The sequence below is a fragment of the Andrena cerasifolii genome, chromosome 7, assembly GCF_050908995.1.
Source record: "Andrena cerasifolii isolate SP2316 chromosome 7, iyAndCera1_principal, whole genome shotgun sequence".
In the NCBI taxonomy this organism is placed as follows: Eukaryota; Metazoa; Arthropoda; class Insecta; order Hymenoptera; family Andrenidae; genus Andrena; species Andrena cerasifolii.
In genome coordinates, this window is record NC_135124.1 from 1,731,794 (window position 1) to 1,755,343 (window position 23,550).

The 23,550-nt window shown below is 45.9% G+C and overlaps 1 protein-coding gene across 1 annotated transcript; it reads right to left on the reverse strand.

The window, feature by feature from the left end:
• Window positions 1-21,847: 21,847 nt before the first annotated feature.
• Window positions 21,848-22,705, reverse strand: LOC143371175 (uncharacterized). The gene has a single exon (XM_076816122.1). The coding sequence runs from the start codon at window positions 22,703-22,705 to the stop codon at window positions 21,980-21,982; it is 726 nt and encodes a 241-aa protein (XP_076672237.1). The 3' UTR covers window positions 21,848-21,979.
• Window positions 22,706-23,550: the final 845 nt, after the last annotated feature.

The following is a 23,550-nucleotide window of genomic DNA, read 5'->3' on the forward strand; positions in this document are numbered from 1 at the left end:
TCCCTTTTTTAGAAACTCATTAGTTTACAAGAAATATATATAAAAAAAAACATGATCCCATAACTTTTGAATTCTGCCATGTTTCCTTATTCTTGGCGAAAATTTCGTATTTTCCCAAGAACGTTTGGACAACATCTGTTTGCCAGCATTTCTAAAGGGGAGTCAAGAAGGTAGTGCCGTCTTTAATAATTTTAGGCATTCTTCAGTCTCACAATGAGTTAATCCGTATATTGCTCTGTCGGTGGGTAGTACGTACGATGGGTTCGGACCCGGACGTAGGTACTGCTATTAACTAGAGCTGTACGAGTACTTGAATATTCGGGTAGCTTGAAATCCGAACCAATCCGGAACTCGGTTTCCAAGCCGAGCCAGGTACCCGAAAGAACCGAGCGACTCGGATAGAACCAAGTACTTGAATGTTTTTCAACCGGTCCGAAAGAACCGGGCGGATTGGATGAAACCGAGCGGCTCGGATAGAACCAAGTACTTGATGTTTTCCAAGTGGCCCGAAAGAAACCGGGCGGATTGGATAGAACGAAGAGGATTGAATTTTTCCAAGCCACCCGGTTTCTTAGGGCCCGCCCGCTTACTTTCCAAGCCACCCGGTTTCTTTCGGGCCGCTTGGAAAAATTCAATCCGCTCGGTTCCATCCAATCCGCCCGGTTTCTTTCGGGCCGCTTGAAAAAAATTCAAGTACTTGGTTCTGTCCGAGCCGCTCGGTTCTTTCGGGTACCCGACTCGGCTCGGATTTTCAAGCCGAGCCCGGCTCGGCTTGCTTTTTCCGGGTACTTGATCAGCTCTACTATTAACCGCCGCGCCGTCTTGTGGGACAATATGGTCATAAACCGTGACTCTGGTCGGACGCTTGGTCGATCAGCCTGATTAACTTTTTAGATTAATAATTTGTTTTAATAATTTGTGGGATTGCGTTTTGATTTTATAATAGCTTCGAGCCTTCTTGGTGTAGAATTTATTTAGTTGGATGTCATAGCAGATTGTATTTTACTCTAATACTACATACAGGGCGATTCTCCCGCGGCGTCTGTCCTTTGACACATCTCTTTAGATGCTGCATGGTACCCCGTGACGAGGTCAAACCCTCGCAGTGCCTCACCGAATGTTATGAGTTTCGACCCTTTCAAGGGTTCGAATATCATTAAAAAGTCAGAAATGTCCAGGATTTCCGCATTTCCCATCAGATCTTTGCAAAAACGACGTCAATGGATTCCTTATGTTTCGCCGATGAAACTGAAACCACGAACGACGTAATTCGGACCACATGTGTAGGGCCTCGCCCTTTTAGGCAAGCGTCTTCGACGTCCCTGAGCGAGCGATCCGCCGAGAGCGCCCGATAGCGCCCGATAGCGTCCGAGCGGGTGAGCGAGCCCACACGAACAGCGCGATCCCGATCGCTTCAATTATCGTCCGTCGAACGTGTAACACGTGTTTATTCAATCATTAAAGGAAACCGTTATTAAGAACGCGAACTGTGTTACCAGTGATTAGCCATCCACGCTCCCACAATCACGCTCTCTTTTCTGTGACTGTCTTGGAAATAATTTGAAACTCCTACACATGAAGGAAATTCCATTGAAGATAAATTTATATCGTTTCAAGTTGTCTTCATTAATAATAGTCCGATTTACAGGAAATTTCATATGACTTTCATCGGAAAAACATAAGGAATCCATTGGTGTCACTTCCATATCGAAACGATAAAGAAAAAAAAAATTTTATTTCTGAAGCAGGTATAAATCCTCGGCCGTAGACCCTTTCAAGTGCGCTCTAACCAAAGTGGGAGTCTGGACGCTGCGCGGCCGAAGTTTGGCCGCCGCCAAGGGCTACTAGCCGCGGTTGCCGGCCGCCACCGCCGGCCGCGGCTAGGAAAGTCAACCTTAAGGACGCTCCTCGCAGTGCCCCGGGGGAAGCGATCAAGGCTGTAACCTTCTTTTGGTCATTGCAACCATTTGCGCGCGCGATCGTTTCAATTTGCACCTTGTACTCCTCCCACGATTTTTTCCCAGCAAACATTGTCGGTTTCACAGCGTATCCGAAATTGAGAACGTGCAGTTTCGACAAAGGGGTTATTACGTCCCGATATAGGACTTCCTGTAAATCACCCCGAGCGGTTGGAATGATTTACCGGGTTCTTGCTCTATCGAAGGGCTAAGGCCCACCTTGACTATACTTACTGGGGATAAGGAAGGTGAAAAGGGGTTGAAAGAATAAAGTTCAGGGGATAAGGTGGAAAAACGATAAGGCTACATATATTGTTACAGAAATTAAATGACTCTACCTCGAGACAGCGCTTCGCCTTGGCTGTCGCTCGCTGTGTCGCTCGGGTGTCTTGCGGCACGCTTGCCGTCTCGTGTTTCGGTCGCTCGCAGTGTCGCTGACCCACGGGTAGGTCGTGGTCGCTCGCTGTGCTTCTCGGATGTCGGTGGCCTAGAGCCCGTCGTACCGCACTGTCTCTAACGTACTTCTACGCGGTCCTACGTCGGTCCCGATTGACGCACAAGGGCTCTCCCGGCTAGGCCGTTTCCTGTGTGTCGGACGGAGTTACCCTTACGAATTACTATCGGCCGATCGCGCTTCGCGGAATCTGCGTGGAGACGTGATGAGTGGCCAGCTCCCTTGCTTGTCTTTCGATGTCTTGCAGGGCGACTGCGTTTGCTATCGCATGGGCGTCGTGAAGGGTCCCCTGGGGCTCCTTTCCTTGATGGTCGGACAAGATTTTCCCGTGATGTTCCGTGAGCGTTGGCAGGATCCCTGAGATGTCTATGTCGATGGATGGTTTGTAAACGGTTGTCAATGTCTCGGTGTCAACTCCGGATGCCCAGACCTGATCGGTGCCGATCTTAGCCTGACAATCTCTCTTCACTTGTAATATTCCTGCTCCCTGGAGCATTTCATATCCGGCCGCGTGCTTGTTGCATTGGATCTGCAGGGCCTGGATGTCTTTGATGGAATATAACCAGGTGTTGGGTGCGACCATCTTCTTGAGGAAGGTTCGACTTCCGGGAAGGGCCTTGATGTTGCAACTAGACCACTTGATGTTCTGTGGTCTTAACAACGCATCCGTCTCGCAGCTCGGTGCGTTCTCCAAGTCCTGGAGCGGTATGCTGAGTTCGCACATGTACATCCGAGGGTGCTTCCTGCATGCTGTGATGTAGTTCTCGTTGGGCATGAAGTATTGGGTTTTGGTTTGGCTGATTGCCAAATATTGTGTTCTTGGTACTATGAATATAGGGGTAGAGACATTGGTTGAGATAGACTGGAACGAAGGGCACGGTTGTAGGTGATAAAGGTCGAAGGGAATTTAGTCTAGTAAGGGGATGTCGAGTGACAAGATGATTCGTCCCTGTATGTAGGCTACGTTTAATTTGATCACCCCTTGTAATTGTTCGGAATTTAATTCTTCTGGAGTCAGCGGGAATTCGTATGGCGTGGTTTCGCGAATTCGTTCGCAAGTTTGCGCAAGCTGACTGGGGGACAATACGGCCGGATGTAAGATACCGAGTTTCGCGAACATGAGCGCGTCCGCAATTATGATGAGCGCGGTCACGTACTCGTCCACGTGTCTGGTCATCAAAAATGTCCATGTCGAAAAGGCTGATTGTAATTCTACTTTTGTTTCTCGTTCGTCTAATTGTAATGTACCCGCCGTTATTTCCTTAATTCTATCGCCCATGTTTTGCACGGAACCCGTTACAGCTTTTAGTGTGTTGTGTATATCCTGGAATTCGGATTTTACAATGTGTGTTTGGTTTCCTAACAGTTCGGCTAAGTGGTTTTGATCCTTGTACAGTTTATCTATTTCCTTATTGTAATATTGGGCGTCGTCGCTATCTAAAGTTCCGAAAAGGGCCTTACTCAGCGATCCGATGAATCCTAATGGTACCGATCGCCTGGTGCGGCGGAGCGGTGATTTTCACAGAATGCTGAGTAGCAGTTCCTCGTAGTGTTTACTGTCGAGGAGTTTTCGTTGCAAGGCCGCGTTAAGGGCGTCGGCTGGGCAAGGCGTCCAATTATTTGTATTACATATTGCCTTCATCCGGTCTATCTGAGGTTGAAGCTGCGGTCTCGAAGCTAGTACTTCCGCGACTCCTATGCTAGTGACCAGCCTCCATTGGGTATGGAATACTCGGAGGGGTCTGATCCTTTCGTAGTACAAGCCCGGGTTGTGGGTCAATTGCGATATCCTTTAGTCTCCGTCGATGATGTTACTATTAACGATCGTCCACAGGGACGCAAACAAAAACAGCCCACGTCCGTCCATTGTGGCCGTAGTACGGAGGTTTTCCGAAAATGTCAAATTCGCGGGGGAATTCTATTGTTTTTACGTAATTGACTACTGCAAATACGAAAAACAAGTGAGATAAAGAGGATGGGGGGGGGGATAAATAAAGTTTTGGAATGTGGGACCGTGGTTATGGGAGTCGGTTATACGACTCCTTCCTCCGGTCCGTTGTAAGCTTAAACCACACTATATGCGCTTCATTGGCGTCAAGGTGGTTTATCTTTAATATAAGCATGTTTCAATTTATCGAAATGTTTTATGATTTGTTGGCCCTTATCTGAGATTAGTACCGCGTTGTTTTGATCGGTAATTGCTTTTATTTTGAAGGGGCCGATGTAATGCGGATCAAATTTGTGGAGCCGGGGCTCCTTTAGTACGTAAACGAGGTCGTTTGCCGCAAAGGTGACCTGATTACTTTTTCGGTCATAAATATTTTTTGAACGCGATTTGCTGGTGTCCAAATGTGATCGCGTGGTCGTTCGGATTTTGTCTAAGCGCTCTACTAGAGTTTGTACGTATCCCGGGTATGTTAGCAATTCCTCACGGGACAAAGGCGTAAACGGATCTCGAGCTAATTGTCCGAAAACCACTTCGTATGGGGTGAATTTCGTGGCCTCGTGTACCGAGGTGTTATACGAGTACATAGCAAACGGAAGTAGCAAGTCCCAATCCTCGTATCTTTCCAGGTAATGTTTCAGGTACTCAGTTAGGACTATGTGGCTTCTTTCGAGGGAACCGTTGGTCTGTGGTCGATATCCCGATGTGGTTACGTGTTTGATTTTAAACGTTTGAGCTATTCCCTGTATTACGTTATTGATGAAACTTGTCCCGCGATCCGTGAGTATTGCGCGCGGTGCGCCGAAAATTGCGATAATGTAACGCGATAAAGCGTCGGCCACAGTAACGGCTCGTATATCCGGTAAAGGGACGGCCATACAGAATTTCGATAGTTGGCATTGCATTGTCAGTACGTGACGGTTTCCGCTTGGTGTAGGGGGAAGCGGTCCTACAGTGTCCAATGCTACCTTATCAAAGGGCCTAGCGGGCGTATCGGTGATTAACATCGGTTCTCGTGTTTTAATGCGTACGAGCTTTTGTTCTTGGCAACTCTGGCAACTTCGTACGAAATCCTCTACATCTCGACGTAAGCGCGGCCAGTCAAATAGGCCGCGGATACGTCGGTACGTCTTTGTCACGCCCTTGTGCCCTCCTATAAGGCTTTCGCGATAGTGCCGGATGATTTCTTCCCGTTTATCTTCTGGTGGTAATTGGATTTCGGCGGTGCAGATTGTAATCATGATGGGTGTACGTTTGAAAATCACTTGGCAGTATTTCTGGAGCGCCGTGGCGTCAAAACGGTGTAAGGTTTCGCCATACGTCGCCATACGTCGCCATACGGAGCGTGCGGACGCGTTCGGTCTCTATGGCGTCCCTGAGCGCTGCTAATGCTGATGTAAGCTCATCTTCTCCCATTTCATGATAGAAGCTTCTTGCTCCGACAATGCTGATAATTTTTCCTTCTTCGTTGTGGGTGATTATTACGCGGTTCCTGATTAATTCCTCGGATAATAATTTAGTCTCGTCGAAAAGTCCGATAGCTTTTAAAGTTTTACAAATGGGGCTAGTTAGTATTCTGTCGGAAGATATAAAATGAGCATAATTGTCCGGGGTCGACGCAAGCGTGGTTTTTACGATTTTTACTTCGCATTGCGTTGGCTGCGTTTCGTCTTCCGAAGCGTCCGGTGTGTTGTTCCCGAGTCTGGGCGACTCCCTCCAGGTTGTTGGAAGCTTTGGCGGGACGACGAATGGCCTGTAGCTTGTTTCCTGGAACTCCGTTAAATCGGGCATCTTAGTTGCATCAGGCCCCAGGCTTATGCCTGATTTCTGCCTGGGTGGCGATGGATCTTTCTGCTCCTCCCATGTCTCGTCCTCAGGTCCAATCATGGTCGACTGCGGGATGTCCAAGACTTCTGCGTGCAGAGGTATTCCCCATGACACCCGCTTCTTTGGGCCTGATCGTAGATCCTCCGTCTTCTGAGGACTGACATTTGCGTGGTGATTCGTTGCTGTCCCTTCTTCTTTGTAGGGATACTCTTCATCAACGCTCTTTAAAATGGTGATTTCGTCTGGCGTGAGTGGGCCTATGCGCGAGCTATCGCTTAATATGGCAGAGTCCTCGTCTCCTTCTTCTGGATCGTTGTTTCCCGTATCCAGGAACTCGGGCATTCCCGTCAGACCTTCTGTTGTATCCAGAACGGTGGAATTCGCCCGGCTCTCCGAGCTGGCTGCGTTGTCTCCCTCTGTCGGTTGCAGCTCCTGTTCGAGTTCGTGTCCTTCTAGCGTGGAATCCTCTAGGAGGTCGAACGACGGTGGTTCTTCATAATTCGGTCTGGGCATGCCTTGACGACGCGTGCCTACACGGGTCCCTATGCCTTCCTGCTCTTTCTCCGGCGCAGTTTCTTTTGAGGTAGTCGGGAACGCGTGCGAAACCGGGTTCCGCGATAACGCGTCGGCGTGCGCGTTTACTCGGCCGGGTTTATAAATGATCTCGTATTGATAGTCGGCGAGCGTGATTTTCCAACGGGCTAGTCGCGACACCGGGTCTTTTACCGAGGATAACCATTGAAGCGGCCGGTGGTCGGTTACCAAGAGGAATTTTCGTCCATAAATGTACGTGCGGAATTGTTTTACAGCGTAAATTATCGCGAGGCACTCCTTTTCAGTTGTTGAGTAGTTTTCCTGGCACGGCGTGAGTACCTGTGAGGCGTACGCTATAGGCGGGTCTTCGCCTATCTTTCCCTGACTCAAAATCTCACCGACGGCTACGTCCGATGCGTCGGTTGTAATAATAAACGGTTCATCGTAATTCGGATAACGTAGAACCGGCTCCTTACAGAGTGCCTGGCGTAGATCTTCGAAACTCTCTTGGTGTTTCTCAGTCCAAAAGAACGGAATTTTGACGCTTGTTAAATTCGTGAGTGGTTTAGCACGTTTCGCCATTTCTGGGATGAAACGACGGTAGTAATTTACGAGACCCAAGAATTGCTTTACATTCTTCCTGCTTTTTGGTACGGGGAATGCAGAGATGGCCCGGATCTTCTCGGGATTGGGTCTGACTCCGTCGGCTGCTATTATGTGACCCAAGTACACGACCTTGTCCTTCAAGAACCTGGCCTTCTCCGTCTGCAGCGTCAAGTTATGCTCGCGTAAGCGTTCGAAGAATCTCTTAAGTCTGCGTAAGTGTTCCTCGAGCGTGCGCGAATGTATAACTATGTCATCTAAATACACGAACAGCTCTTTACCGATAAGCCCTTGCAGCACGGTATTCATTAGGCGTTGAAAGGTGGCTGGAGCGTTCTTTAACCCGAACGGCATACGGAGATATTCAAAGTGTCCGTCGGGGGTGGTAAACGCGGTTTTCGTACGGTCTTCGGGAGAATGTCCGTAATTCGCGGTAAGAGGAAACGGTCGTCGATCGTTTTGGCGTTCAAGGTTCTGAAATCCGCCACTATCCTCCAGCGTTTTTTTCCCATCTGGGTCCGCCTTCTTCGGGACCACGTGTAATGGTGAGTTATGTGGCGACGACGAGGCTGCGATTATTCCCAGCTCTTCGAGGTTCCTTGTTTGATTGGCAATTTCTTCGTCCATAAGGGGGGAGTGCGGGTATTGCCGCGTGAATACTGGCGTCGGGTCGGTTAACGGGATGGTGTGTTCCATTGTCGTCGTTCCTCCCAGTGGGTCCCCAGGTACAAAGAACCTGTCCGAATATCTTGTCACCAATTCCTCGATAAGCTGGCGCGGTTCCAGGTCTATCTCCCCCAGTTTCAGCGTTTGGACTATATGCTGTACTCGTTCTTCGGTAGGCTTGCGTTCAACGCGGTAATCGCCGAGATGTTGATCTTCGTTGATGTCGAAATCGTCTCCGAGGGGAGGGTATGGGCAAACCCGTCGTCCCCGAGACCGTCGCGGTTTTCGGGGAAGCAGACGTTTACCTCACTTCCGTTTGTCTCTAGTTCCGGATTTTCGGTTAAATGAGCCTGGAATTCCATGTGGCTTCTTTTGCATTCCTCCAACGTATTTTCCAATTCCTTTGAATTGGAAAAGATAACGGGATGGATCGGACGATTCGCGGTCACCATTGTACGTTGGTGATAGAATACGATGGCTTCCTCCTGGAGCAGGTACGGGCTCCCGATGAGGCCCGCAATCCCCTCCGGTAAATAGGGCATGCTTATTACGTGAAATAACGCCCAGCTGCCATTAATTTTCAGGCGAGTCGTCCCCATGGTCATAACCTTCCCGCCCAGTCCACCTACTTCGATGGGGTCTCTACTTAAAACCGGGGCTTCCGAGCTCGCGTACCGTATTTCTAATAAGTTTAACGCGGAACCCGTGTCTACGATGAATTCTCCCTCACCGTTCTCCAACTGTTCGGCCTTGATCCGGATGCGGGGGGATTCAGCGCGCCCGAGAACCGTCGCTGGCTCTGGTTTCTCGGGTGGGATCTCGGCGATCCTTGGGCCAGCGAGGAGGACCCGCCCGCCTCGTTTCGGTTGAACGGGCGGGCGCGCTGGTAGTTTAAATGATCGCGATTTTCTACATAGGGTTCTCGATCCACGGGTCTTCTTGATACGCGATTTTCGTGCCTTCTAGATTCTCTAGGATCGTATGTCCTTGATTCGCGAGGTTCGTAAACTCTCGGCTCGCGGGATTCATGTACCCTGGATTCGCGAGGCTCGTACGTTGCAAATTCTCGAGATCGTGGCAGTCTATCATATCGCGGTCTCTCTTGTGCTAATCTTCGCTGAGGGACGTACTGTCCGCGGTTGACGTCCAGCAAACGCTCGCCTTGCCTCGTCAGCAGGGCCGTTGGCCGGCGCGGCGGTGTCGGATCGCGATAATACGGCTCGCGGCTGTACTCGTCGCGCCAATATTCTTCTCGATAGCGAGGGGAGCTGTAAGCGGAGTTCGAAGAGTGAGGCTCTTCGTACGGGACCTCCTTGACCGGCTGTCTCCATTCGGTCCATTGCCGCTGGGGGTCGTATGGGGTCGGCGGGCGCGCGCTCCGAGCGTGCCCGTACACGTCTTCTCGCGGAAGGCCGACCCTCTCTAATTCTCGCCTTTGTGTGTGAAGCGCCAAATCAAACGCGTCGTCCAATGTTTCCGGATTTAGTAGTGCTACCCTAGCCGAAAAGAGGAACGAGCCAATCGCTCGACATCCCTCAGGGTCTTTTCGTTATTTGTTCCTACCAGTTCTTTCGCTCTTAAGGTCACCTGACGGTGCAGACGGCACACGCGGTGGATAAAATCTATGATACGTTCTCGCGGAAACATGCTTATACGCTCAAGTTCCAATCGGAGCTCCTCATAACCACGGCATGGGGAATATCGGGCCCTGAGGAGGGTGAGTAGCTCGGCTACGCTACCACAACCTTTCCCCTCGACATAGAATCTAATTGGTTCGTCTAATTTAAATATGAGGCCGTCCAGGAATCTGTCTTCCTGGCCGGGCGGTACACGTTTTACAGCACGCTGTATCGAGGCAGCGAAGTCCTCCAAAGTTACTAGGTCGGGGTCGAAACGGGGAACGTGGTCGAGCTCCCGATACACTCTCTCCTCGTCGGCTCGGGCTTGCCATACGTCCATTCTAGACGTCTCTAGGTCGTTAGTCCGCGAGCCGAAAGATAGCCCATTGCCCGAAGGCGGTGTGGGAGGAGGAGGAAGAACGGAAGATATTCCACCTGAGGTTCGTACATTAGAGGGCTGATCCGACGGGGATCTAAGCAAACCACCTGGCATTGTTATACAATGCTCGGCAAAAAGGCTTTGAGTAATAGGAAGCGTAGTCAAGTTAGGAGCAGATAAGATTGCGACTGGTCGCGGTTATACGCGACGGCGCGATCTTTTCTTCTAAAAGGGGATGATTAGAAGAATCATATCCCACTTCTGACACCAGTTTGTTACGTCCCGATATAGGACTTCCTGTAAATCACCCCGAGCGGTTGGAATGATTTACCGGGTTCTTGCTCTATCGAAGGGCTAAGACCCACCTTGACTATACTTACCGGGGATAAGGAAGGTGAAAAGGGGTTGAAAGAATAAAGTTCAGGGGATAAGGTGGAAAAACGATAAGGCTACATATATTGTTACAGAAATTAAATGATTCTACCTCGAGACAGCGCTTCGCCTTGGCTGTCGCTCGCTGTGTCGCTCGGGTGTCTTGCGGCACGCTTGCCGTCTCGTGTTTCGGTCGCTCGCAGTGTCGCTGACCCACGGGTAGGTCGTGGTCGACGGTCTTCCCTCTGCCAGCGGGCCGCGTCGTCCCTCCGCTGTTCCCGCATCTGTCCCACGATGCTTAACTGGAGAGAGGTGAAAAGCTCCTGTATGGAGGCATCGCCCATCGCTGCAGGAGAAATGTTCGAAGAGGCCGCGGATGCGCGAGTGGGCATTCCACTTCTGACACCATTGTTACGTTTTCGTGTACCGGGGGTGGCTCGGTTTGGCATTATAAGATTTAATACAACAGCACAACATGTAACTACAAGAACAAAGGTAACGGAATACAATCTTCAAGGCTCTACAATGTTAATATCGATACGTCTGTACGCTATCGTTATACAGCTTGACAGGCGATCGATCCGATCGCCTTTTTCTCTCTATCCTCTTGTTCCAGTCGCGAGCACCAGCAGGCCCTGGATTCCAACCAAAGGGTGCTCGCAACAATATAAAAAAAACATAATCCCATAACTTTTGAATTCTGACTTGTTTCGTTATTTTTGTGATTCTGTCCCACTGTGACGCTGGATCGCAGCGCGTCCGCGGCGAGCACTCAGTTTTGAGGAGTCAAGCGGTTTGGTGCCATGGCTAGCCGCGCGGCTAGGAGCACCCCATTGTATTGCGTCTCCAGTAGCCTAGGTTGCTGTTATAGCAGACGCGCGGCCGCGGCCGCTGCCGGTCGACAACGCGGCTAGGAAAATGGATGCATGCTTCTCCATAAGAGCGGTGCTTAGGATGCGGCCGCCGGCCACCGCCGATCGCGGCTGGGAAACTCAACCTTTATGTAGCCTACCTTTTGATTTCGTGTTTGATGGCGTTTGATTGAGTATTACGCAGTTTTGGCCGTCGAGACCTTGGAAGTGAGAAATGTTTTTTGGGTCCTATCTTGTGACTTCGTAGGTGGATTCATAGTTGTAGGTGCTTCTCTGCGTCGTACGAGTAGCAGTCTACCCCTCACCTGCCTGGATTTTACACCGGGTGTTAGAAAGCTTTTCAGAGGATCGGCACAAAGAAACGGTTTGGGATACGACGGCACTGCGAATATCTGAGTCTATTATTTAGCACGAGAGCCTTATAGAAACGTTCACGATTATATTTATATTCAAATTATGTACACTGTTACAATAAACTACACACTATTTACAATAAACGATAGTAATGATTTGAGTTAGACAGTTTGCAGCAAACAGAGCTCAAGCAAGCAAGCAACACAGCTAGTTACAAGCAAGACGTAACTTAGCGAAGCAAAGGTGCGAGAAAGCAAAGCGTGCGTAGCGTGTGAACTAAAGCAGAGTCGCGAACAGAACACGATCCAGGAAACCGGCGTCGACTTCCTGGAAGGAATAGCCTTCCCCTTCCGTCAATCGCGAGTTGAGGGAAGGGGCAGTGATCGCTGCTCCACATGAGTCAGCGAGCCGAGCCACTGATCGCCTAATTACTGTCGGTTCGGGGAGATGGCGCGAGCATGCAGGTTTTCGTGTACACCGGGCTTCTGTATAAGTTGCAGTTTTGGCCGCTGTTGCCTTGGGAGTGAAAACCTTTTTTCGTCCTGTCTTACAATTTCGCATGTGAAAGTGCGATTGTGGGTTCTCTCCTGCGTCTTGCGGGTGGCAGTTTTCATTTGGTCTCTTTGGGTCTTGGGTCGGGTTATTTTTCCTATGTTTTGGACTCAGGGATATAAGATTGAGGATTTACGCGGTTTTGGTTTTTATAACCGAGAAATTGGGGAACGTTTGCTGTCCTATTTTTTTATTTCGCGGGTAAGGTTATTATTGTGTGTACTTTTCTGCGTCGTACAGGCAGCAGCTTTCAGAATATCTATTTGGATTTTAAATCGGAGTTCGCAGATATTTCTTCCGAGTCGGTGTCCTACTGTTGTTGTTATTGTTGTTGTTGCTGTCGTTGATACGTGGTGGTATCCACCGGGGCCTAGTTCCGTGGGTTGCGTGCAGCATGGGCCTGGATTCGCAACATCATCCTTTTCGTGATACGGCGTGGTTGTGGCGATGTTGGTTCTTCCTCGTTGTCGTCGTCGTCGTCGTCCTGTTCCCTGGTCCTTTTCCTGAAGTCCTCCTTTTTCTCCTCTTGTTGTTGTTGCTGTTGTTGTCTTGATCCATACAAAGTGCCCTACATCGCCGTGCTCTTGATTTGGCGTGTAGAGCAAGTTCACGTGTGGATCCCTCTTTTGGCTGGTGAGGCGCAAAGGAAAGTCTGTTGACCCTTTCGTCTTCTCCATCTCGAAGGTGTACACGTTGGCGGAGATGTCGTTCTGCCGCTCAAACTTCCCAAGCTGCTCTAGGTACATTGGAAATTCAATGCCCTGGAGATTTAGCACGGATGCATATGGCGGGTATGAACTTGGGCGATCAGGATGTTTTTCCGCAGGATGGAGAGCGGCGACCACTAACCACGCGAAGCAGGTGTTGTCCGAGGATTGTACGCTAATCATGGCATTCTTCAACAATAAATCCTGCGGCAACTTGTGGTGGCACCCCGCGCGCAGCAGATTGTACTTGTTGACATTGACGGTCAGATTCATGATTCTCATTAATGCCCATCCGCTGTCGCGTTCCTGGAACTCTTCCAGCGATGCCAGGGTGGGTTCGATGACGCATCGCTGATACCACTCCTGTAGATCGGATGTGCCGAAGAGTTCACAATTCCGGGTGTTGATGCTTTTACAAGCATGCTTGTCACCCGCCACAAATTCGCCGTTAAACACCGTGTTGACTTTGAGGTGTCGATGTTTCCTCAAAGCACCCTGCACCTGCTCCAACACAATGGTCCCCACATCCTGGAGAAAGTTGCGCGGCTCGATATAGTTCAAATTTAGCACGGCACCAGTTAACACGTCACTATCGAAAGCAGTGTCTATTTCGCGCCACAAAAGTCCCGTACTCGAATCTCCGGCACCTTCGCGCACGACACGGCACCGCAACGAATATTTTAGTCCTTCGAGCTGCGCGATTCAAGCAACCAATGATTGTCGAACACCGATCGATAATCGAGGACGTTTCACACGGCTGTGTTCTTCCAACGATTCGATGCACTCGTTGCACCGTTCTTCCCACGCGAGGTACTCTTCCCGTGAAATCAATCGTGCAGTTCTCCAGTCTGTCTTGGAAGCGAACGGACCTCTAAATTGTATCGATAATGGTCGTACCAATATTCGTTGACCTGCAAGGGTTCATTGTCGATGAAAGATTTGTCGCGAAGGAAGTGGCTGTCCTACGAAATGGAACAATTCTCTCGCACTATATTTTTGGGAGATCGATGCCGCAATATCTTCTTACAAAATCCGTCAAATCGAGCATCCAGTGGTTGGTGGCAAAACATCATGGACTATGTTGGGAAGATGGAGACGTTCCGTACAGTATGGATAAACAGCTAATTATGAAAGCTATAGCCGATGCGATCGACGAGGAAGATGACACATCCCATGTCGTATACGTTAAAGGGCTGCAGAAACGCGATTGGCTCGTGGATTTTCTCGATGAAAATACGAGAGCGGACGTGATCATCGAGACGCTGGACATTGACTACGAGGATATCAAATCCCTAAATAAGCTAAATGTAGTTAATACTCTGCGATGTGGCAGACACGCAAAGCACTGTGCCATGCAAAATGTATTTAAAATATTCAACTGGTGGTCTAAACACCAGAGGGAAATACACAAATAAAATATAATCAATTTTTAATGCATAACTATTTTTCTTCACCCTCCTCAACCACCAACCTCCTGCATGTACGCTAGATTAAGACGATAGTTGTAATTATTATGTAGAAGTAGTACGATTCATGATCAAAGCGGTACCGTACACGTATGATAGACGTATGATAGACGTTCAGAGTGGTACGATGGACGCTCAGAGTGGTACGATATACGTTGAAAGTGGTACGTTAGGCGTTCAAAGTGGTTCAATAGACGTCCAATACACGTTCGATACGCGATCAAAAGTGGTGTGACCTAGTCGAATGATGTGTCTAAAGAAGAAGGGAGAAGAATTCGAAGAACATGATAAGTGCACTCTGAGGATGGTTAGTGAATAATTCGAATATGTATAGAAGGTGAGGATGGTCAGCGAGAATGCAGGTAGCTTGTGATGAAGATGGCGAAGAACAAAGGCATCCTACTTTGCAAAGCTATGCAACTTTAGGCATGGACCCACATGTGGGAGCTTGGAGATGCAGCGAGACCAGTTGTCTTCAAATCGTGGTCAACGTGCAGTCACTTTGACAGTTCTTTGAAACCCTTTTTTCATTTTTTTTGTGTTAAGTGAAATTGGTTTGAAGAAGATTGCTTTTGAAGGATATTATCAATCGTTCAACGCATGGAAATACAATCGATTAATACCGTAAGTTTCCATTATCATATTTTAGTGATTCGTTGTGTTAGTAACTTTGAGAATTATAAGAAAAATCGGTTTCAGATTATGTCATTGCCCATGAATTTGAAACGTCCGCCTACCGCTACGATCACCGCTGCTGCGGCAATTATCCATTCATCCAGCCCGAAAGTGTATGTGGCCTGTCGAAATGTTGCTGTTCAAACCGAAGCAATTCGATGTGCAGAACTTTATGAGGCGGAAGCTAATCAGGATGGCGACATTTTTTTTAAAAGTTTTTAAAAAATGCGATAATCCAATACACGACTACTTCGTGGATGATGAGAAATATTGGATGCATCGATATGCACAACAAACGTTTTTAGGTGATTTCGATGATGATGATAATGTACAAATAACTATATCTCGGAATAATCATGCGTATCATCCAAAGAGTGTGGCTTGGCGAAACGTCAAAGCGGAAAATATTGATCTTGATACCTATAGGAATAAAGTATCGGGGCTTCGGGCTAGTGTTGTTGCAGTTCAAACTGACCCTGTGCAAGTTCCTATGGATTTACCATTAACTAATCTATTTGCTGATGATGTTATCGAGTGGGATAATTAAGCCAAATAAATTTTAATTATGTTTTTTTTATATTCTATATTATTCCTTCGTATTATTTTTTCATATTATTATTTGTAACAATATATATTTCTTAAACATATATTATTTCTCAATTTTATTTACCCGTGTTCCTCCTCTCACCGCCTAATTTTTAAGATCCGCCGTTTCAATAATTATTATTTCTCTGCGTTGGGAAAAAAGATTTCTGCTGACGCTGCATAATTCTATTTCGTTCTTCGCGCCGCCAAGTGACATCACCCTGCACGGCCGCTCCAGAGGAGTCGAATTACGCGAGATCGCGCGAAACGCTGCGACGTTAAATCGGAACGCTTTGAAATACTGTTAGCTTTAGAATGCATGCGATTCTATACCCTACGTAGTGGTGTCTCGTTCCCTCCTAGAATTTTAACTATAAAGTAATGCTCCGTCTCTTTCCCTCGTAGACGCGGTGTCGAAAAACGCCGATCTTTCCCGACATCGTCCGAAACAATTTCTGATGCATATTGGTTTGGAAAAAAATTTCTAGGGCTGTCCCCACCCTGGGTTAGGTCTGAAAAATTTTTCGGGTGGGCCAAGTCTGGAGAGGCCTCCGTGGCGGCTCGGCTCAGACTGATCCCCTCCACGATTATGGCTTCCCCCACTCCGCGACTCGTGCGCGCGCACTCGCTCTTCCTTTCCCCGCAGGCTCCGCGCCCATGTTTCTCTCCGGAAGGCGCGCGCTCTGATTGGCCGGGGTTTTTTTGTTAATATCTCGTTAACGAAGCTTCGGACATTATTTTCGCTAAAGAAAAAGTTGTTTCAAAACACCCCCTGAGTCACCCCTTTCAAGGAACTCCGACATTTTTGGGACACCCTGTATATAGCTACGGCTGCTAGAAAGGAACCAACAGGGATGTATCGCACCTCTACTCCTGACTGAAAGCCTACAGAAACGGTTGAATTGGGACTGCAGGCCGGGCTATAGCAGACCTCCTACGCAGTTGTCAGTGACACGGAACTGACACAGAACTGACACGGATCTGATATGTGTGCGGAGACCATTATTCGGTAGTTGTATTCGTAAGAATGAATTTTTATTCGTTAGTTTTATATTCGTGAGAATTTATTTTTATTCGTCACTTTTATTCCTGGGAATTTATTCACTGTCACGAATAAAAGTGACGATTAAATCTCACCAATAAAACTAATGAATAAAAATAACGAATGTGCATGTAAGCTACAACATTTTGAAAGTGTTTGGTAGGCACTTTGCCTATGGCATTTAGCTTTTTTGCTAATTAATTGTTTATTAATTTTTGCAGAAAACAGCTTACGCCAAAAAAGAGGACGCTCCTTTAATATGGTAGGCTTTATTAACGATAAACATACAGAAAAATTAAATTAAATAATAAAAATTCATTTACATTTATTCCAATTTATTTTTCCAGACATTAATGATGATGATGTGTTAATCGCCGTCGACGCCATGAAGACCACGGCGCCGCCAATACCAGCACCAGCACCGACCGCAGGGGCTGCATCCGTACACCGCCGGTGTCCTACATGTAAGTTCTTTTAAACGATTTTATTCAGCTTCGATCCTCTCTTTGTCTGTCCGTCTGTCTGCCCGTCCGTCCGTCCGTCTGTCTGTCTGTGTTAGCAAAGTTTCGGATCACACGCGTCGCAGGATCGGGATACTCGCGTGGAGGCTGTCTTTGATTTAAGCACTAAATTTAATCTTAAATATAAGTCTATTTACAGTATAATACAATAAAGAGTTATAGGGCACAATTATTAAACAATTATTACTCTAATTTTAATATCAGCGGTACTGGTTTCCCGGCACGATTAACCAGTTTAATTCTTAAACAGCGCGAAGCACGTGGAATCGGCACGATTCTCGTAGCAAGCAAACGTTTCAAGCAATTCAAGCAAAGCAGGCAAAGCGTTTTAACAGGTGTTACCTCTCGTGTGGCTTGTCGACAAGTAGATCGAGGAAATCTCGCTCGATTTCCTCGAATCCGCGTGCTCTCCCCCTTCCATCGATCGGCGATCGATGGAAGGGAAATAAGATCGATGCTCCACATGAACAAGGGGGGATAGAATTTTGCGTCATCACGCCTGAGTTAACTCGGGCTCGGGAGATGGCGCAATAAGTACTATTTTTCTTGAACAGTCTGTCTGTCGCCGAAGCGCGCCGCCATCTAGGGAAGTTCGGGAACCGCGCTGAGAGATGGTCGGCATTCTTATACTCGCGCTATTTGTAATCAGTTATTCGTTCCCAATTATGCACTCGTTATAGTTACAACGACGGGGTTTCATTTACTATCTCCCTGCCACTTCGGGACTCAACAACTGGCGCTGCTGACCGTGAACACAATGATTTTCATTGCCAATTTTGCTTAACCTAAAATAAATCAAACTGTGAACAAGGACGACGTTAAGAAGCAAATCGAAGCTCTCACTGCTGCCATAAACAGCCTCCTTCAGGTACAATTAAGGAATGAGAAGTGAAAAGAGGAAACCCAGAATTCGCCAGAAGGAACGGTAACAGATTTTTACAATCAATTCAGTGCGCGCGTGAAGAAATATTCGTATGGTCTCGATCAAACCGTTCACAAAATGGCTCCAACGGCACGAGTACACTCTAGTACACGAAGCGGCATCGCTGCCGATCGAAATGCGTACACGTCTCAACCTGGACAAACTCGACCAATCATTTGGTAGATCTTGTTTTATCATGTCCTTTAGGACGGAAAGGGTGTAAGGATTTACTCTCACTCGTCTGATTCTCTTTTACATATTATTACTTTAATGCCGCGTTCGTCACAACACCACAGTCTACAGCTTACTGACTGAGGGGCACTCGTAACTCTCACACACATTCATATATATACAACACCTCCTCCTTTTACTTACCACTTAAAGATATGTCTAGTATTTCGTCTTAATTGACCACCTGTTTCTTCTTCAACTATATAGGATCGTGGAGTGTTCCATTTTCTTACTATTTTCCCCGGGTTCCATCGTTTCTTATTATAAATATATATCTTATCTCCCTCCTTAAAAGTAACTGTATTTTTTGCGCCTCTGTCATAATATTGCTTTATTATTTTATTCCGCTTTTGTTGTTTTTTGTAGATAACAATAGGTATCTCAGATATTATGTGTTTTGTTATTACGGGAATTGTTATCCTCGTTTCCCTACTCATCAGCATTTGAGCTGGGCTGTAGGGTAACCCTGCGACCGGCACGTTTCTGTATGCTAATAACCATAATTCTACTTCTCTCTTATCTTCGTTACATTTTCTTATAATTTATTTGGCTATTTGTACCGCCTTGTCTACCATCCCATTTGATTGCGGATATCTAGGACTATGTGAAGGGGGGAATGAAAGAGGGCAAGGTATAATAGAAAATTGAAGGGAAACCGGGACTGGGACTGGAAAATTAACTGGAGTTGACTACAGTAAATTGGGAGGAGAGAGAGGAGGGGACAAGAGATGCACTGAACACAACTAGTTGCACTTTCACTTGAAATGGCTATATCTTTATATTAAGAGCGTTGAACATACATAGGACTCGTATCGAGGACTGCTCGAACCGATTCTATTCGCACCTCGCCAAAGGTGCAAAGCAAGAGGGGCGTGGAGAGAACATTCGTTCGGAGGATCTCGGTTAGAATCGGCATCGAACGGATTGCGGTATCGCGTGCGTGAGGTGGACATTGTCTCGCGGTGGCCGAAACAGACTACTTGTTATTATTTTGAATTGCCACGGTTGAGCAAATTTCTGTATTTCATATGACGAGAATGGCATGTTATCCGCTATCAGATGTTCTGGTATTCCATGTATCGCAAATATCGATTTTATCGCATTTATCACGCTTGCTGCAGTTTTAGTCTTTAATTGCTTAATATCTATCCACTTAGAAAAGTAATCTACTACTACTAGGTAATTATTTCCACCATACTCAAAAATATCTCTTCCTACTTTCTGATACGGTAACTGAGGAGGAGGGTGAGGTATTAGGGTTTCTTTGGTTTTCGCGCTTGCATACTTCCTACATCCCTCACACTTCGATGCAGTATGTTCAATGTCCATGTTAATACCCGACCAGTATAATATATTGCGTGCTCTCATTTTAATTTTTTGTCATACATAGATGGCCTTCATGTAATTTGTTTAGCATGTCGCGTCTTAGTTCACTAGGTATAATTATTTTGATTCCGTTTAATATTATATCATTAACTATATATAGATTGTCTTTTTGTTTCTAATATTCTGACAATTCTTTCCCTACTTCTTTTTCCCTTTTGGTCATTGTGTTTTGCAATACTCTCTTACTGCCCATAATACTCTATCATTATCAGTTCTTTGTTTTATTCTTAGTAGTTGCTCCTCACTTACTGCTATGTGTTTATAAATGCTGTGTACGGTATGGGTCAGATCTATCTCATATTTCGTATTATGAGGTAGATAATCTCTTGACAATTCATCAGCTATGTACATGTACTTGCCTGGTAAGTAATTGACGTCTAAATTATAGTTTATTAGCTTAAGTCTGAGTCGTTGTAACCAATTTCTTTTTTGAATACCGTTACCAGTGGTTTGTGATCCGTACGTATTCTTACTTTCCTATCATTGACATAATAATGAAACTTTTTAATTCCGAATACTATGCTAAGAAACTCTTTTTCTATTTGAGCGTAGTTTTTCTCTGTATCTGTTAGACTCCTCAAAGCATATGCTACAGGTTTATTTTCTTGTAATAGACAACAGCCTAATCCTGTTGGCAACGCATCGGTTTGTATCGTGATCTCTTTCTTTTCATTGAATGTCTGCAATATAGAAGCTTTGCTTATTTCCGTTTTTAAACTTTCAAATTCCTTCGGATGCAACTCTGTCCAACACCAGTTTGCAGTGCCTTTTAGTAATTCTCTTGACTGCTCTGTTTTACTAGCTAGGTTTGGTATAAACTCTCTTAGATAATTAATTACACCTAATACTCGTTGTAACTCTTTCTTGTTCTTTGGACTTTTGAGTGCTTTTATTGCCTCTACTTTGTCTTTAGCAATGGCTTTACCGTCCTTTGAGAATATATATCCTACGTAAGCTACTACATCTTTCCTATACTGCACTTTTGTTTTGTTGAATTTTACGTTATTTCTTCCCGCTGTATCTATTATTTGTTGTAAGCTTTTATCGTGTTCCTCTATCGTTGTGGCTGCTATTAATATGTCATCAAAGTATATTATGATATTCGGGATGTGTCCGAATATTTCTTCATTTTTCTTTTGAAATATCTCGGGTGCACAGTTTAGCTCAAATGGAAGTCTATTAAACTTGCAGCAACCCATTGGGGTGGAAAACGCACAAATTTTACTGCTTTCTTCTGTTAATTTAACTTGCCAGAACCAATATTTGAGGTCAAGAATTGTAAAATATTTTTTCCCCGTTAATTTTTCAGCAATCGACTCTGCCGTGGGTATTTCGTAATAGGGCCGTTGTATTGCCTCATTTAAGTGAGTGCGGTTAGGTCTGGGTCTAGACAAATTCTCAGGCTTCCATTTGGTTCTTCTCTAATTACAATATTGCTTACCCAACTACTTGGATTTTCATACGCGCTTATAATTCCCTGATCTTCTAATTGCTTTAAATATTTTTTCAATTTCTCTTTTACTATTTTTGGTACCATCCTTGGTGGTTTTGTAATAGGTCTTACCTCTGGTTTAACAACAACTTCATAGGTCCCTGGAAACTTTCCTACCCCTGTGAAGACATCGTTGTTTTGTTCTATGAATTGTTCTGTATCAGCGCATATCTCCTCTACCTTATTTACAACGTTTATTATACCTAGCTGTCTGCAAGTTTCTAGTCCTAATAGAGGCTCTACTTTTTCTCTTATCACAGTAAATTCTAATTTGTACTTATTCCCTTTGTATGTACACGTTACTTTAACCATACCTATTGTAGATATTTTAAATCCTCCATTTGTTTCTAACATTATATTTCGTTTCTCTGTCTTATTTTATATCCCTATTTCATCGCATAAATCATATGGAAGAATATTAGTATCTGCCCCTGTATCTATCTTAATTCTAAACTTACAGTCTCTTAGTAGTATTTCTTCTTTCCAGTCTTTTAGTTGCACCGCGGCGCATTTGACATCGTTTATTCTCAAGCTGCTTCCACTGAAATCACTTTCACTATCACTGTCTGTTTGTCTTTTATAATTGTTCCTGTCTTTTGTACTACTCTTGTTCTGCATGCTCGTGCAAAATGGTTGTATTTTGCACATTTTTCACATTTTCTTCCATAAGCTGGGCACTGTCGCGGGCCATGTCTTCCATCGCACCTTGCACATTGGAAGGTCCTCCTATCCCGAAATTGATTTCTTGGTCTGTCTGGCACCCGTGACCCCGTCCTGCTACTCGTAGATCGCCCTGTAGATCTTCCTCTTCTGTAGTTCATCTCGTCCCTCTTCTATTCTTGTTAAATTTGCCCTTCACGCAGCGAATCGGATCTTTGTGTACTGTATTTACCTTTTGCGTGGTACCTCCTTGTATCTCATTGGTTTGCTTTTTAGTGAGCTCATGTGTCTTGATCTGCTTGATCAGAGTTTCCAGCTGTAGATCCTGGCTTTTTAATACGGTCTGTTGCAGCTTTGAGTCTGTCATATGATATATTATATTATCTCTTATCATCGACTCTACTAATGTGCTATAGTTACAGCGTTTTGCCATTTTCTTCAGCTCAGTCACGTAGTGTTCGAACGTCTCTCCTTCTTGTCTTTTTCTGCTGTTGAACAGGAACCTTTCATATGTTTCGTTTCTTTGCGGCTCAACGTAGTCCTGAAAAGCTTTGATTATCTTCTCAGGGTCTTCTGTATCACCTTCTTCTAGATTGAACGTTTCAAATACTTCTAGTGCGTCACTGCCTATTAAATTGAGCAGTGTTGCTGCTTGTATCGCCTTGGATTTCATTCGCCTCGTTGTCGCTATCATGAATAGCTCGAAGTCTCTTTTAATTTTTCTCCAATTTTCTGCTACATTCCCTTGTAAGAGGAATGGTTCTGGTTTATTTATTCGATCTATGGTGTTTTCACCTTCTATTTCCACGCTGTCTGTGTTTTCCTCTTTGAGGTTAGGTTTATTTTGTTCCAGTCTTGTTTCGGCTTCCCCAACAAGACTCATTTATTTTCCCCCTCCTCTTTCTCTGTACTTTATGTTTGATGATTTTTGTTTGGTTTTCCTTATTTTTCCTTTATACGTATGGTCTTGCTTTCATCAGCACGTGGTGGTGGGACCGATATTTTCCGGTACTGATTCTTTTCCGGTAGATTCTTTAACTATTGTGATTTTTCACAACTACTGACTGCGCCGTGTTTTAACATGTTCTTTAGGACGGAAAGGGTGTAAGGATTTACTCTCACTCGTCTGATTCTCTTTTACTTATTATTTCTTCAATGCCACGTTCATCACAACACTACAGTCTATAGCTTACTGACTAGGGGGCCCTCGCGACTCTCACACACATTCACGCTTCTCTACACACATTCATATATATACAACAATTTTTCCTTTTTTTCTTACCATATAATTTATTATTCTCATTATATTATATCTAGGTTTCAATGTTAATAATAAGGACATGCGAAAGAACCTAATGACGTGTAACGCATGCACATAACCGTGCATTCAAACTGTGAACTCAGTGCCGTGAACGACTCGAGCGCGCTTGCGCAGACCGCACGATCAACCGGACGCCTAATAAACCGAGTGTAGTGCGCGAGTGGCGGGAACCGGATGTAAATCCGATTGGTGCGCGTGATCACGCAGCAAGTGATTGGCGCGGGCCAAGTACCAGCAAGGAGTATAAGTACAGGCATTTCAGCAGCAGAGAGGCAGTCTTGAGACTTGGTTCTGCCACCGAACCAAGAGCATACCCAGGCTTGGTCCTGACACCGAACCAACGTTTAAAGGACGCTTTAGTTAGCCCCTGAACTTTCATTCGAGGACGCTTTAGTTAGCCCCTGAGC

What these genes read in the sequence shown, in the direction of transcription:
- LOC143371175 (XM_076816122.1), bottom strand. Translation starts at nt 22,705, where the DNA reads ATGAGTCTTGTTGGGGAAGCCGAAACAAGACTGGAACAAAATAAACCT.